General features: G+C 46.8%; 2 protein-coding genes across 3 annotated transcripts in view; one reads left to right on the forward strand and one right to left on the reverse strand.

The window, feature by feature from the left end:
• Positions 1-12,905, forward strand: part of LOC108116059 (dynein heavy chain 10, axonemal) — a 34,550-nt gene extending 21,645 nt beyond the window's left edge. The window contains 19 exon segments of the mRNA XM_017227769.2: positions 21-113; positions 191-351; positions 434-758; positions 2,215-2,403; positions 2,465-3,052; positions 3,054-3,262; positions 3,325-3,689; positions 3,747-6,052; positions 6,846-6,917; positions 7,621-8,086; positions 8,140-8,282; positions 8,511-8,841; positions 8,909-9,040; positions 10,677-10,888; positions 11,268-11,408; positions 11,539-11,643; positions 11,858-11,959; positions 12,109-12,255; positions 12,615-12,905. Of these exon segments, the coding sequence (XP_017083258.2) occupies positions 21-113; positions 191-351; positions 434-758; positions 2,215-2,403; positions 2,465-3,052; positions 3,054-3,262; positions 3,325-3,689; positions 3,747-6,052; positions 6,846-6,917; positions 7,621-8,086; positions 8,140-8,282; positions 8,511-8,841; positions 8,909-9,040; positions 10,677-10,888; positions 11,268-11,408; positions 11,539-11,643; positions 11,858-11,959; positions 12,109-12,255; positions 12,615-12,764 (6,237 nt within the window). The 3' untranslated portion in view covers positions 12,765-12,905.
• Positions 12,906-12,971: 66 nt separating this feature from the next.
• On the reverse strand, positions 12,972-14,127 carry LOC108116000. Of its 2 annotated transcripts, XM_017227677.2 has the most exons (3): positions 13,889-14,127; positions 13,580-13,810; positions 12,972-13,516 (listed from the first exon to the last, which is right to left on the reverse strand). In XM_017227677.2, the coding sequence occupies exons 1-3, from the start codon at positions 13,958-13,960 to the stop codon at positions 13,184-13,186; spliced, it is 636 nt and encodes a 211-aa protein (XP_017083166.1). In that variant the 5' UTR covers positions 13,961-14,127; the 3' UTR covers positions 12,972-13,183. The 2 variants fall into 2 exon arrangements, with proteins under 2 accessions (XP_017083166.1, XP_017083165.1); XM_017227676.1 differs by having other exon boundaries at positions 12,972-13,810.
• Positions 14,128-14,215: the final 88 nt, after the last annotated feature.

Consider the following 14,215-nt stretch of genomic DNA (forward strand, 5'->3'; position numbering starts at 1 on the left):
AACTCCATTCACGTTTACAGATCAAACGACCCGTTCTGCTTGTGGGCGAGGCTGGTACATCAAAGACGGCTACCATCATGCAATATTTGCGCAATCTCAATCCGAGTGTCAACGTAATTGAAAAATCTCTCTGACAAACGTCGCGTTCCCGGCTAACATGGCGACCCCATCCTTTTCGCATCCCTTTCAGGTCATACTCAATATTAATTTTTCATCGAGAACCTCCTCGCTGGATGTGCAGCACACCCTGGAGGCGGCCGTGGAGAAACGCACCAAGGATACGTACGGGCCACCGATGGGCAAGAGAATTGCCTGCTTTATTGATGACATGAACATGCCGCAGGTGGATGAGTGAGTTCGCGTCGTTATAGCGGGAGTGATAGAGTGACAAATTCCTGTTCCATCTCCTGTCGTTCTTTTCTCTCTCCCACAGATATGGCACCCAGCAGCCAATTGCCTTACTAAAGCTATTCTTCGAACGCGGCGGAATGTACGACCGCGACAAGGATCTTAACTGGAAGAAGTTTAAGGACCTCACCTTCTACGCAGCCATGGGAACGGCGGGTGGCGGACGAAACGAAGTGGATCCGCGGTTTATCAGCATGTTCTCCACCTATAATATTGTATTCCCCAACGATGAATCCCTCATCCAGATCTACTCCTCCATCTTTAAGGGCCACATGCAATTTGTAAAGTTCCAAGATCGCTATATGCCCATAGCGGACATGATTGTCCATATGACATTAAAACTTTTCAAGGTACGTTGATATTTTATTTACAAAGGTGTCACAGTAATATTAGCCAAGGAAATCTACAGATTAAAGCTAAGAGTCCACAGAGATTTCTTAAAATATCAATCAAATTTCTATCTCAAGTAATGTAAGCATTATGTCTACGCAATCCCATTAGCGAAGGCATTTTTGTGACATTTTATAAATATTTCTGTGACACCGATGTAAGCATTTTCCATAGCATATATGTATTTATCTAAATTTATTTCAATACCGGAGAACACCTTGACTGCATTCAGTGTAAATTTAGTAGAAGAAATCAATTCCTGAATAATGCTTTAAGGCCTCTCACAAATTTTATGAAATTCGATTTACATATGCAAATAACGACAATTTTTCATAATCTGCTTTGCCGTGCCGCCCACCACATGCCCTGTCCCGCCTCGACCCGCCTCGTTGAACTCCTCACGCCCCCTCTCGCTGTACAATGGAAATGGAAATTATTCAATGGTCTGTAATGCACTACGACGTCGGGCTTCGTCGTCCTCTCCATCGTCCTTGTTCTCAATCTCGTAGCTGCTCCATTGGTTTTTCGAGTGCAACTCAGTGCCGTAGTCGCCGTAGACCCACCCGTATTTGCACCACCAATCCACTCCACTCCACTCCAAAGCCACTCCACTCTGTCCTCACAATGGTCACCCGCCTCGACGGCTGCCTAGTTGACTGTATCTGGGCCTCCGGCTCTGGCTCTTGCCCTGGTTGTGGATGTATCTGTATCTCGTTCTGGTTCTGGCCTGGCCCTCTGTGCTCGTTTTGCCTATCTCTGCCGGAATATCTTGGCCGGAGCAAAATTTGATTATGTTCAAGTATTGACCTGCAAAGAGATGGCTCTTTTCGCAGCTGTGGGCGTGGCACCGTAGCGGAGGCATTAGTTTATGGTCCTTTTAACAATTGTTGACACTAAAATATTATCGCATTTCATTGCGTACAGATAAAAATGCATTTGTCGCCGCAATTGCCACAAGCAGACTGGGTAGTAGCATGCTACTGGAAGGGCCCTTCCATATCCGAAAAATGTTGGGTAAAAATGATTTACTTACACCTGCCCTGTCCCTTCGTCCACCGTCCCAGAGGAGCTCCTAGTTCGTATGTCTTCTTTACACACTAAGGGCAAGGATATTAATGCGCCACGAAATGGAGTGAAATGAATTATTTGAATAGAATTGCCGTTACTCAGAAGCGCGCTCTGCTGGTGCGGCGGCTGCAACTCGATAATGGCTGTAAATTCAGCAACTTGGCAATGTCCCCAAAGGGCGAGTGGGAAGTCCTGGCTGTGTCCCTTGTGAACGCATATTGCTAGTCGAGATAAAATTGATTTGTGTGTAGTTTGTCCGGGGGTCCGTGTGGTGTGTATGTTGGGTGCGGGATACATGGGTCATTGTCTGGTTAGGCCTGCTTATGCTAATTGCTTCCTGACCCGCAGATGGTGATTGTGGAACTGCCGCCGACCCCCTCCAAGTTCCACTACATTTTTAATCTGAAGGATCTGTCTCGCATCTTCGCGGGAATGCTGCTGATCGAACCCACTTGCTTCAAGAGCCTGAGGGACTTGATCAGGGTTTGGCGAAATGAGTACACTAGGATCATATGCGATCGTCTGATAGCCGACAACGTATGTAGAGACCAATACATAAATACCTTAATTAAAAATGATGCTAAATCCTTAATTCTAGGACATCACGAATGTGCGACGTAGTCTTGCCGCGGAGGTAGCCGAACGTTTTCCACCCTCCTTTGAGGAAGAACATGGGTTCATTGATGCAGCAGCAGCCGAGGCTGAGGCACAGGCTCGCCTGCTCTACGAGCCATCCAAGGCGGACTTAGACTTCGGAGAGGAAGAGGGTGAAGAAGAAGAAGAGGGAGAGGGGGAGGCCCCCCAGGTGATATTATCGCTCAAGGACTATGTCCTGCGTGATCCGCTGCTCTTTGGAGATTTTAGAAACTTCACTAATGAATCGGAGGCCCGGTTGTACGAGGATCTGCTAGACTACAACTCCGTTTACTTCCTATTCACGGAGATCCTTGACGAATACTGTGAACGCAAGCAAAAGATGACACTGGTCCTCTTTGAGGATTGTCTGGAACATTTGACCAGAGTGCACCGCACGTTGCGCATGAATCGTGGACATGTCCTGCTCATTGGCGTCGGTGGCAGTGGCAAAAAATGTATCACTCGGCTGGCCGCCTTCGCAGCAGAATGTGATGTCTTCGAAATAACCATATCGCGCGGTTACAATGAAGCCGCCTTCCGCGAGGATCTCAAAGGTCCTGTACACCATAGCGGGTGTAAAGCGTAAGAAGGTTGTGTTCTTGTTCACGGGAGCACAGGTTGCGGAGGAGGGTTTCCTGGAGTTGATAAACAACATACTAACCGTTGGTCAAGTGCCAGCCTTATTCCCTGACGAAGACAAGGATGGCATTGTTAACCAGGTGCGCAAGTTTGCCGAAGAGGATGGAGTTTCGGCTTCCAAGTAAGTGGAGGAGGAGGAGTCCTTATAAATAGCAATTTATTCCCGATTTCTTCCCTCCACAGAGACGCGGTTTGGGGCTACTTCCTGCGCACCTGTGCTGAAAATTTGCACGTGGTTCTTTGTATGTCTCCAGCTGGCGATGCCCTGCGCAATCGATGCCGCAACTTCCCGGGTCTCATCGGCAGCACCTACATCGACTGGGTGTTCCCATGGCCCCGACAGGCGCTGTATGCGGTAGCCAAGCTCTTCCTGACCGAGCACAGTCTGATTCCGGCCGAACACAGAGATGCCATCGTAGAGCATGTGGTCCATGTGCACACCAGCATACAGCAGTACTCGAAGGACTACCTGGCCAAACTGAGACGAAACAACTTTGTGACCCCAAAACACTATCTGGACTATATCAACACTTACAGGGGATTGTTGGGTAATCAGAAAAACTAATCATTAGTTGGAAAATATATATTAATCTTCTTTTTTACAGAGGAAAAGGCCAAGTTCATCACCCAGCAACGTTCCCGTCTCGGTGAAGGCATCAAGAAAATCGAGGAGGCTTCCGTGCAAATCGACGAGCTGCGAATTATTGTCACGGAGCAGAAAAAGAACGTGGCAGTTGCCTCGGAGGAGTGCGAGGCCATGTTGGTCACCATCGAATCATCCACGCAGAAGGCAAACATCAAGAAGGCCGAGGCATCTGAGAAATCCGTTGAGGTTGAGATAAAGGGAAAACAAATTGCCATTGAAAAGGACGAGGCCGAGGAGATCCTGGCAGAGGCGATGCCGGCTCTCGAAGAAGCCAGGTTGGCTCTATCCCAGCTCGAAAAGGCGCAGATCACTGAAATCCGATCCTTCGCTACGCCCCCGGCAGCCGTGCAAGTGGTCTGCGAGTGTGTGGCTATTCTGAAGGGCTACAAAGAAATTAATTGGAAGAGTGCCAAAGGAATGATGAGCGACGTGAACTTCCTGAAGAGCTTGATGGAAATGGATTGTGAAGCCTTGACACAAAAGCAGATAACCTCGTGCCGACAGCACATGAAGACTGGAAACCTGGAGGACATGGGCAAGATCTCCATTGCTGGCGCGGGATTACTTAGATTCGTCAGAGCTGTGTTGGGCTTCTTTGATGTATATAAGGAAGTCAAGCCAAAGAAGGAACGCCTGGACTTCCTTGTGGAAGAGCAAGAGGTGCAGATCAAGCTGCTCAATCATCTGAACTCCGAGATCCAGAAGTTGGAGGAGAAACTGACACAATTGAATGAGAACTATGCTACCTCCATGAAACAGATGCGTGCTCTCACCGAGATGATGCAGCAAGCGGAGCGTCGCCTAATAGCGTCGGATAAGCTAATCAGTGGTTTGACTTCAGAGTTGATCCGATGGAGCAAGGAGATGGCCAGTCTGGGTCAGCAGCTCATCGACAGCGTGGGCGTGTGCCTGATCAGTGCTTCGTTCTTGGCCTACACTGGCGCATTTACTTGGGAGTTCCGTAAGGCAATGGTCTTTGACGATTGGCTGGAAGACATTGTGTCAATGGGAATACCCATACAGCTTCCTTTTAAGATCGATGGCTATCTGACCACCGATGTTGAGGTCTCACAATGGAGTAACGAGGGTCTTCCTCCCGACGAGCTATCTATTCAGAACGGCATTCTCACCATGCGGGCATCTCGTTTCCCGCTCTGCATTGATCCCCAGCTTCAGGCGCTGCAGTGGATTCGGAAGAGAGAGTTCCGCAACAATCTTAAAGTGCTCTCCTTCAGTGACTTTGACTTCCTCAAGCAGCTGGAGATGTCCATTATGTACGGAACTCCAGTTCTCTTTGAGGATGTGGACGATTATATAGACCCGGTGATCGACGACATCCTGCAGAAGAACATCCGCGTTCAGGGGGGTCGAAAGTTTGTTATGCTTGGTGACAAAGAAGTGGACTGGGATCCTGGCTTCCGAGTGTACTTAACTACCAAGTTCTCTAATCCCAAGTTTGATCCGGCTGTGTATGCCAAGGCGCTCGTTATTAACTACACGGTAACGCAAACTGGATTGGAGGATCAGCTGCTGAGCGTGGTGGTGGGCACAGAGCGACCGGATCTGGAGGCTCAACGAGAAACCTTGATTGCTCAGACCAGCGAAAACAAACAACTGCTACAGCAACTAGAAGACTCACTGCTGCGCGAGTTGTCCACCTCGACGGGTAACATGCTGGACAATGTGGAACTGATAGAAACTCTGGAGAACACAAAGACCAAAGCGGGAGTTGTCATGGAACAACTGAAGCTAGCGGCGGATACCGCAGCGGACATTGAAGTTCTGCGAAACGGATACCGGCCGGCGGCCAAACGTGGAGCTGTACTTTTCTTTGCCCTTTCGGACATGGCCACCGTTAATAGCATGTACCAATACGCCCTAGCCGCCTACTTAGACGTCTTCGTATACTCACTGCGAAAGGCCGTGCCGGATGCTAGTCTTAACAAGCGACTTAATAACATCATCAAGACGTTGACAGAAAATGTCTACAGCTACGGCTGCACGGGAATCTTCGAAAGGCACAAGCTACTGTTCTCCTTCCAGATAGCCACCAAACTGGCCCAGCGGGATGGCATCTTGCTGCAGTCCGAGCTCGACTTCTTCATCAAGGGCAGCATTGCGCTGACCAAGAGCGAGCGCGCCAATCCATGCAAGTGGTTGAGTGAAAAGAGCTGGGAGGATGTGCTCAAGTTGGCCTTCGATTTCCCAGAGTCTTTCGGCACCCTGCCAGACCACTTTGGTCGTTTCCTGACCGAATGGAAGGAGGTAAGTTGGACTTCGGTTTATCTCGGAGAATAGTAAAGAATTTTGAAATTTTTAAGATGATTTACTGTTTGCTTGAAGTACTTATTTTATTACTTTTGTAAAACTTTGAATAACTTTACTTTAATTCTTCGAATTCTTTTATGCTCGATTAGAAAGAAGCTCTTTTTAAGAGTTCTGTTTGTTTGATTTCAACAGTAGAAGAACTGATTATTTTCTTGGTATAATAATCATCTGTATCTTAAAGGAAGAACTTAAACTCAACATAAGGCCACCAACCTTTAAAGGAATACTTTAAATGCTATTTAACTGGCCAAGAAGCACAGCTACTGAACCTCAATATAGGTTCAGCCGTACGATGTTAAATGTTCATGTTTTCCATACTTTTTGTATTTTCTTTTCCGATTTTCCCGCTGCTCGCTTGGGTGCATCATCTTCAACGTCAACGTCAACTCCGATGCCGTTATCAAATTGCTGCTACTGCTGTTCTGTGGACGGTGCTATAAAATGCACAACAACAACAACGACGATGGCCCAACAACAATAAACATCCACCAACATCCCAACAACCAAACAACCCAACAACTTGGACTCGGATGGTCGATGGGAACGAAACTGCTTCTGATTCTGATTCTGACTGGCATGTGGCATTCACTGACTTCCGTTCCGTTGCCGACGCTCATTTTGCCTGCACTTATCGCCATCGCCATCGTCATCCGAATGCCCATGAACTGGGTTCTGTGGATTCTCGTACTTGGTCCTTGGCCCTGTGTCCTGCGTCCTGCCCATCGTTCAGTGGTTCGACTTGGAGAATCCTGAGGAGGTGGCATGTCCGGGCGACTACAACATCAAATGCACTGCATTCCAGGCAAGTGCTGCGTCCTGCCGCTGCTGTGTATTCATCCACTCGCTTTGCATGCTTTCAGCTTCGAGTGGTCCTGGCCAGGAGCTGCTCCTCCAACTCTCTGGCTCCTCGGATACTCCTCCTGAGCTGCTGTTGCTGTTGCTTTTGCCCGTTTGCCATTGAGCGTTATTGGATTTCGTACTTTATGCCCGTTTCTAGTGGATTATTATGTACAAGCCAAGCCCAAACCAAACCCATATCCATACCAAAAAGGACACCACTTTGGCAAGGGGGCGTTTAGTTTTACTCGACTTTTGCTACGTCCTGCAACTTTGGCGCACATTTTCCTCTCAAGTTATTAGCAGCCTGTTTTTGTCAGCCAGCATGCCTGGCAGCATCTCTATATATGGATGTCTCTCTGGCTCTCTGGGTGTCTGTGTGCATTACCATATTTTATCAATTTTCCAAACCATTAGATGAGCGGCAATTTACGCCCGCAGTCGCACTTGAAACCAGCGCCAAGCGAAGCGAGCCCAATTTGCACTTGAGCTGTGCTCGAAACCGCAGAAACCGTTGGCAACACCCAAAAGCAACAGCAATAGCAACAATGGAGCAGCTACTGGCCAACTATGGAGGACTGATGACGAGCTGTCGTCGGCTCATTGTCATTTGCGGGTATTAAAATGTCTAAAGCTCAAGGATTTCCTTCCTCCCATCTCGCCCACAGAAATTAATGTTCCTTCGCTGCTTCCGCGTGGATCGCATCTTCCGTTGTATAAATCAATATATAGTCGAAACGATGGATGAGTTCTATATTATGCCACCGGTGGTGAGCTTTACTGCCATATTTGAACAGACCTCCAGCACGATTCCTGTCTGTTTCATCCTGAGTGCCGGCTCAGATCCTACCAATGATCTTATCAAACTGGCGGATGCTATCGTTGGCATGTCCAACTTCTGTCACATATCCCTTGGACAGGGCCAGGAAAAGGCCGCCTTAAGATTACTGGATGGTGCCATTAAACAAGGAATGTGGCTTATGTTGCAAAACGGACACCTGCTGATTAGGTTCGTGCGTGAGCTGGAGAAGTATCTGGATCGCATCGAGAATCCGCATCCGGACTTCAGGCTGTGGTTAACCACAGATCCCACACCAACATTCCCCATTGGCATTCTGCAGAAGTCCCTAAAGGGTTAGTACATACTTAGCTGCACTCCACTGACAAGTTAACCCATTCCTTTACAGTGGTCACTGAGCCACCCAACGGTCTCAAGCTGAATCTGCGCTCCACGTACTTCAAAGTGCGTCAGGAGCGCCTCGAGAGCTGCCCGCATCAAGCATTCCGACCACTGGTCTATGTGCTAGCCTTCTTCCATGCCGTCGTCCAAGTAAGTGAACCAGTAATAGTAAGCCGTAGATATCGCTATTTACAGATGGAGCCCAGCTGGTCGAGTGTGTGGAGTTGTTTATTTATTAATCTCTTAATTTCTAGCAGCTGAAAGCTTTTCAGAGTGAAGTTGCACAATTGATGGAGCAGCAGCAGTTGCAGCAAATTGATATTGATCGTTCAGTTGGAGGCACTTCGATTAATTTGTGTAACCATTTCCCATCCGCAGGAACGTCGCAAGTACGACAAACTGGGCTGGAATATAGCATACGATTTCAACGACACCGATTTCGAAGTGTGCACCGAAATCCTGCGCACTTACCTTACGCGATGTGGCACCGGAAAAATACCCTGGAATAGTTTGAAGTACCTAATTGGCGAGGTGATGTATGGTGGACGGGTCATCGATGACTTTGACCGGCGCATAACCAACACCTACATGAATGAGTACATGGGCGACTTTCTGTTCGACGAGTTTAAGGTATTCCACTTTTATGAGGACGAAAACGTGGACTATTGCCTGCCGGAAGAGGAGACCATACTGAAGGAGGACTATATAGGTGAGCGTTGGGAATTGGGAGAGTGGAGATCCCTGGGCTATTTACATATGTAATGCATTGATAACAGCGCACATCGACAAACTGCCGCTGGTCAACAAGCCGGATGTATTTGGTTTGCATCCGAACGCGGAAATCGGTTATTACACAATGGCGGCACGCAACATTTGGAACAGTTTGATTGAGCTGCAGCCGCAGACTGGTGAGTGGCCATCCTGGTCGGATCCAATCCAATATTTAACCGCCATACACCCGCGGGCATATCTGCTCGAGAGATAGCATCCCGCACAGAAACCCACATATTACCCTGGTTATCGCACGCACTTACTTCCCCCGCCTAACAGTTGATAATTCGAATCGGAATCGGAAAAAAGTAATGATAATAATGTAATATAGATATGAGCAGAGGGAACCCACACAAACACGTATATAGTAAATGGTAAATGGTTCAATTTGCATGCAACGTGTGCCAATTGTCAGCCGTTTATTACATTTTATCTTGTTGATTTTCATTCGGGCGCTCTTTCTCTCTGTGCTATGCTATGTTGTATTTTTGGCATGTTGAATTTTTAATTTAATTTAATTAATTAGTTGCGGTTTTGCAATTAACTTTATTGCATGCGCCATTATTGCCGGCGCACAACAGCAATGCACACATTAAAAATTAAAATAGAACCACACACGTAGCCCACATGGGTCGGGTCAGATTGGAGGGCAGTGCACAGGCTACATGTATGCCTAGATATATATTTGTGTATACATATATATATATCCTCATTCCCATTCCCATTCCCATCGGTATTCACTCACTTTCATCGGATTGCCGCAAATCGCAGCGAATCGAGTTCAAACCTCACCGCAGCAACCGCCATCAGATGTACCAAAAAATGGTGAAAACGTCACACAAAAGTCGATAATTTTGCGTTACGGGCTTAAACGTGTTAAAACCGCCATCAGAGTTCACTTTCCACTCCACGCCCCAACTACCACCCACTTTTGCATACCGCACCCTCTCACAATCATGCATATTTATATATGTGTGTGTGGCCTTGTAAATAATTGTATATACAATTTGAAATACTTTTTTAAATATATTCGCACACATGAAGTGACCAAGTGGACACCACCGACCGAAGTCAATACTGGTAAAGTATTCAGCGTCAACAGTAAAGCTACCCTCACCATCGCCACCATTTAGTGTAAATAAAAATAATAATAAGAACAAATATTTCCACTGATTAAAAATCGAGTTCAACCATTTTATTTCAATTCATCGAGATACGCACCAAGATACGTGCTAGCGAAAAGGTTCAGCTTTATGGAAGCTTCAATACGCTACTGATGAAACGAAAAAATCGAATTTAACATATCTAAATTTTAACTACCTTTTTTTGTACATACACTTTATTGGTAATCTGTATTTCTTCTCTACAAATTAGTCTTCAAAGTGGAGATCACTTAATGTTAATTTTATTTACCCACAAGGTGGCTTAATTTTCTTAAGAATTAAAACACCAATATGCTCTATGCGAGGAGCAGCTCTCTGAAAAATTCAAATAATTTGCATATTCATGAGCTTTAGTATTTGCTAATTGACACTTTAACAAAAAATAAAGCGGGGAACGAAAAAATGCTATTTGGGTGCCAGATAAAGGGGAAAATTAATAAAATCAAGCGAAATGGAGGGAGGAGAAGGACGTTGGGAAAAAGGCAATTGGAAAAACCACAGGCTCTGCATATATTACTGCGGCATTTTCTTTGCCTTCGTCCTGACACCTGCCAGCAGCACCACAATCCCTACTGATGTTCTCCCTTTTTTCGGTGGATGTTCCATTCAGGCGAGGGAACCGGAGGAATCAGCCGCGACGACTTCATCGACTCGGTGGCAGCCGGCATACTGAAGAAACTACCTCCCGCCTTTGAGACGTGGCGCATACGCAAACAGATCCAGATGAGCCTGTCACCCACCGGTGTGGTCCTTCTACAGGAGCTGGACCGCTTTAATCTGCTGGTCGTGCGGATCAAGAAGACGTTGGAGCTGCTGCGCAAGGTAACGAACTAACTAAATATATATATTTTGAGGGGATTTTCTCGTATATGGCTGTCAATAGAGGCCGCACATAAATCCTTCAGCCTTGTTTTGCATTTCGTATTTGTTTATGCATTTGCCAACTTGGCTGACTACCAAGCAAACAATGTCCAAATTTGAATGTGGGCGATGGGAGATAGAGGTCGGAGGATGAGCTTTAGAAGTTGGGAGTTGGGGGATCCCAACCCCAAGCTAAGGCTGCATTTTGTTGCCAAAATAAATTTACAAATGCAAATGAACTCGGGGCGGCGGGCTTTTGTCTTGGCCCCGAGATCTGCAGTCACGCCCACACATGTGCCTCTCCATTGTGCCTTTTAATTTAATTGAATGCTCTCCGCAGGCCATTGCCGGCGAAATCGGCATGGACAATGTGCTGGACAACATTGCCAACTCGTTGTTCAATGGCCTCCTGCCAGCCGCGTGGAGCAAGTTGGCGCCGGCGACATGCAAACAGTTGGCCAGCTGGCTGGAGCATCTGCGGGTGAGTTCAAGAGACGGGTCCTTCCATCCAATCCTTTCACAGGCGCGCTGCTCATTAATCAGCTAAGCGCAAAATCAATCAAGGTGAGTTCGTGTCCACTAATCAGCCTTTCTGTCTATCGTTCGCACAGCTCCGGGCCGTGCAATACAAATACTGGACGCTTTCAGGAGAGCCCCTGGTCATGTGGTTGTCGGGGCTGCATATACCACAGAGTTATCTCACGGCCCTGGTGCAGGTGAGTCTGCATTGTCACGCCTTCATTGCTCGTGCTCTCCCTGTACACTTTAAAACAAAAAACTTTTTATTAAAAAATAGGGATTTAAGAAGTAAATTTCTTAAACTTTTTTTTTATATTTTTTGTAGCATAGAAAATCAAAGAAAATCATTTTTAAGTTATCATTAACATTTCCTGTTTAATATTCTCCGAGTGTAATTTTCTATTTTCGCAGATTGCCTGTCGCCGCAACGCCTGGCCGCTGGATCGTTCCACGCTTTTCACCTACGTAACCAAGTTTGCGGACCCCGACGATGTGGAGGAGCGTCCTGTGACGGTGAGTAGGAGCGATACTTCCTAGCCTCATCCTGTTTCCCCAATGTTCTAAATGCAAAACGATGACCCAACTCCATTTTGGTTCAAGGGCTGGCACTAATTTCGTAATTAGGAATTCTGTTTGCATTTTAATCGCTCAACTTTTTGCAGGGCTGCCTTGTGCACGGTCTGTACATCGAGGGCGGGCGCTTTGACATGGCCACTAATCAGCTGGCGCGTTCTCATCCCAAGGTTCTGGTCGAGGAGTTAGCCATTCTCGCCGTGGAGCCCATCGAGGCGCACCGTCTCAAGCTGCAGGTCTGTATGGGGTTTTTTCGGGTTCTGGGTGGGATTGCGATGGGTTAGCCGGGATAGCCAGGATAGCTACCGTCTGGCAATGACAAGTACTAATGTGCTCTTGTATCTACATATGCCGGAGAACGCCGGACAACGGGCGGGGCGTGGCTGCGCTGATATTTGTTTAAATGCATCGCACTAAATTACGACCAGCATCCGCAAGACCTCCCGGCCAACTAATGGGGCAACTGTTGTGCTAATTGTTTCCGAGTTTAAATACCGGATGCTTTCGGGAAACGAAAGAAAGATGCTTTAAACGGGGCGGGAGAGACCATGAACTTGGTTTTGGAGCTTACTGAATGTATATATTTATTTTGTAGAATACTTACCTTGCCCCGGTTTATACGACATCGCTGCGCAGGAATGCCATGGGTGTGGGTCTGGTCTTTGAGGCAAACTTGGCCACTTCGGAAGATCTGAGTCACTGGATTCTTCAGGGCGTCTGCCTAACCCTCAATACAGATACCTAAAACTTTTCATTTAGTTAAAGACTGAACATTAATGGGTATTATTTATTCGTTATTGAAATATTTGTACCAGTACTTCCAGTAACCCAGTAGTAATTTGTTTACATCAAAGTTAAAAATAAAAATTGTATATTAAAAATTAAAAATAAACTTCGAATTTTTTAAAATATTTAATCAAGGGCTCTTTCTTTCTTCCCATATACCCCGCTCTATTGGAAACTTTTATTAAAAGACTTTGCTTTTACTTTTTTAGTATTGATTAATATTTATCGAATGGATTTTTCTAAGCCAAATAAATCTATGTTTACAGCTCTGTAGTGGCAATGGAGTTTATTATTAAGTACGTAGGTTGCTAGTGCCTGTCAATAACGTGATTTGTGCCTGAACCGTCTGATGATATGCCTCTGCTCCTCCGCCTGGCATTACCTGCGCCTCCAGCAACCGAAACAGCCCTTGAACTTGTCCAAAATAGTCGTCTTCATGGAGGGCAGCAGGAGCTCGAGATTCTGGGTGCCAGCACTGTCGTCCGACTCCAGATCCGAGTCAATGGTCATTTCCTGTATGCTGAAGGTATCAGTCAGTTCGTGGTTTTGCTGGCGGCGCTTGGACCGCTTCAGCTGGGCCGGAAAGAAGGAGATCTCTTCGGCCTCATCACTACTTTCGGACTTGTAATCCACTAGAGGTTTGTGTTCCGGTTCACCCGGAATGGGAAGTCTATTGATTGGTATAAGAGTGGACGATTGCGTCTTGGTGGCCTGTTGGTACAAAGGATGGGATGTTATAAATAATCGGCGGTATTGAGTAAACCAAAAACCCACCTGCTCCTCCTGAAATTGAGTATAATTCCGCCGGGCACGCTCGACCTTCAGCTCCAGTTTGCGCTGCAGTATGCGGCAGGTGTTGGGTGGCTCATGGCCTCGACCGCCTCCGGTCGCTTCTTCCTCTTCATCGATTTCTATGGTCGTGGGGGCATAAACCTTGCCGGCACCCCTGAATGCCACCTCAAACTCCAGATCCGACATATGTTTGGGGGCTCCGCTGGCCGTTTTCTGCAGTGACGTTGCCCGTTACCCGTGAAAAATTGCATTTCCTTCTCTCAGCTGTTGTTGTTGATCAAATAAACTTACCAGCAGTCCCGCGGCTCCATCCTCGTAAATGTTGGATTGCCTGTCCTCACTGTCGATGCCGCTATCCTCCATATTTAAAAAACTGGACCTCTGTTTAACTTTATTTAATTTTTGTAGCAAAAAAACTTGAAATGCACGCGATGGCAATACAAACAAATTTTATTGTCTTCCTCTGTATGACTCCCAAACTTCAACACACATCAACCCCAGAGACTAGGGCGCAGGCTCCAGCGAACAGCTGGTATGGAAAAACTGGGGAAAAATCAATAAACCCTTGCCCAAAGAGCGTTGCCAGATGGGGTGGCATTTTGAAATCGTGGGTCATCC

The sequence above is a fragment of the Drosophila eugracilis genome, unplaced genomic scaffold (genome assembly GCF_018153835.1).
Source record: "Drosophila eugracilis isolate 14026-0451.02 unplaced genomic scaffold, ASM1815383v1 contig_2159, whole genome shotgun sequence".
Taxonomy (NCBI): Eukaryota; Metazoa; Arthropoda; class Insecta; order Diptera; family Drosophilidae; genus Drosophila; species Drosophila eugracilis.

Coding starts and splice junctions, on each gene's coding strand:
- LOC108116000 (XM_017227676.1), bottom strand. CDS start 13,960: ATGGAGGATAGCGGCATCGACAGTGAGGACAGGCAATCCAACATTTAC. Junction 13,811..13,888: donor ATGGAGCCGCGGGACTGCTG/GTAAGTTTATTT, acceptor ACGTCACTGCAG/AAAACGGCCAGCGGAGCCCC.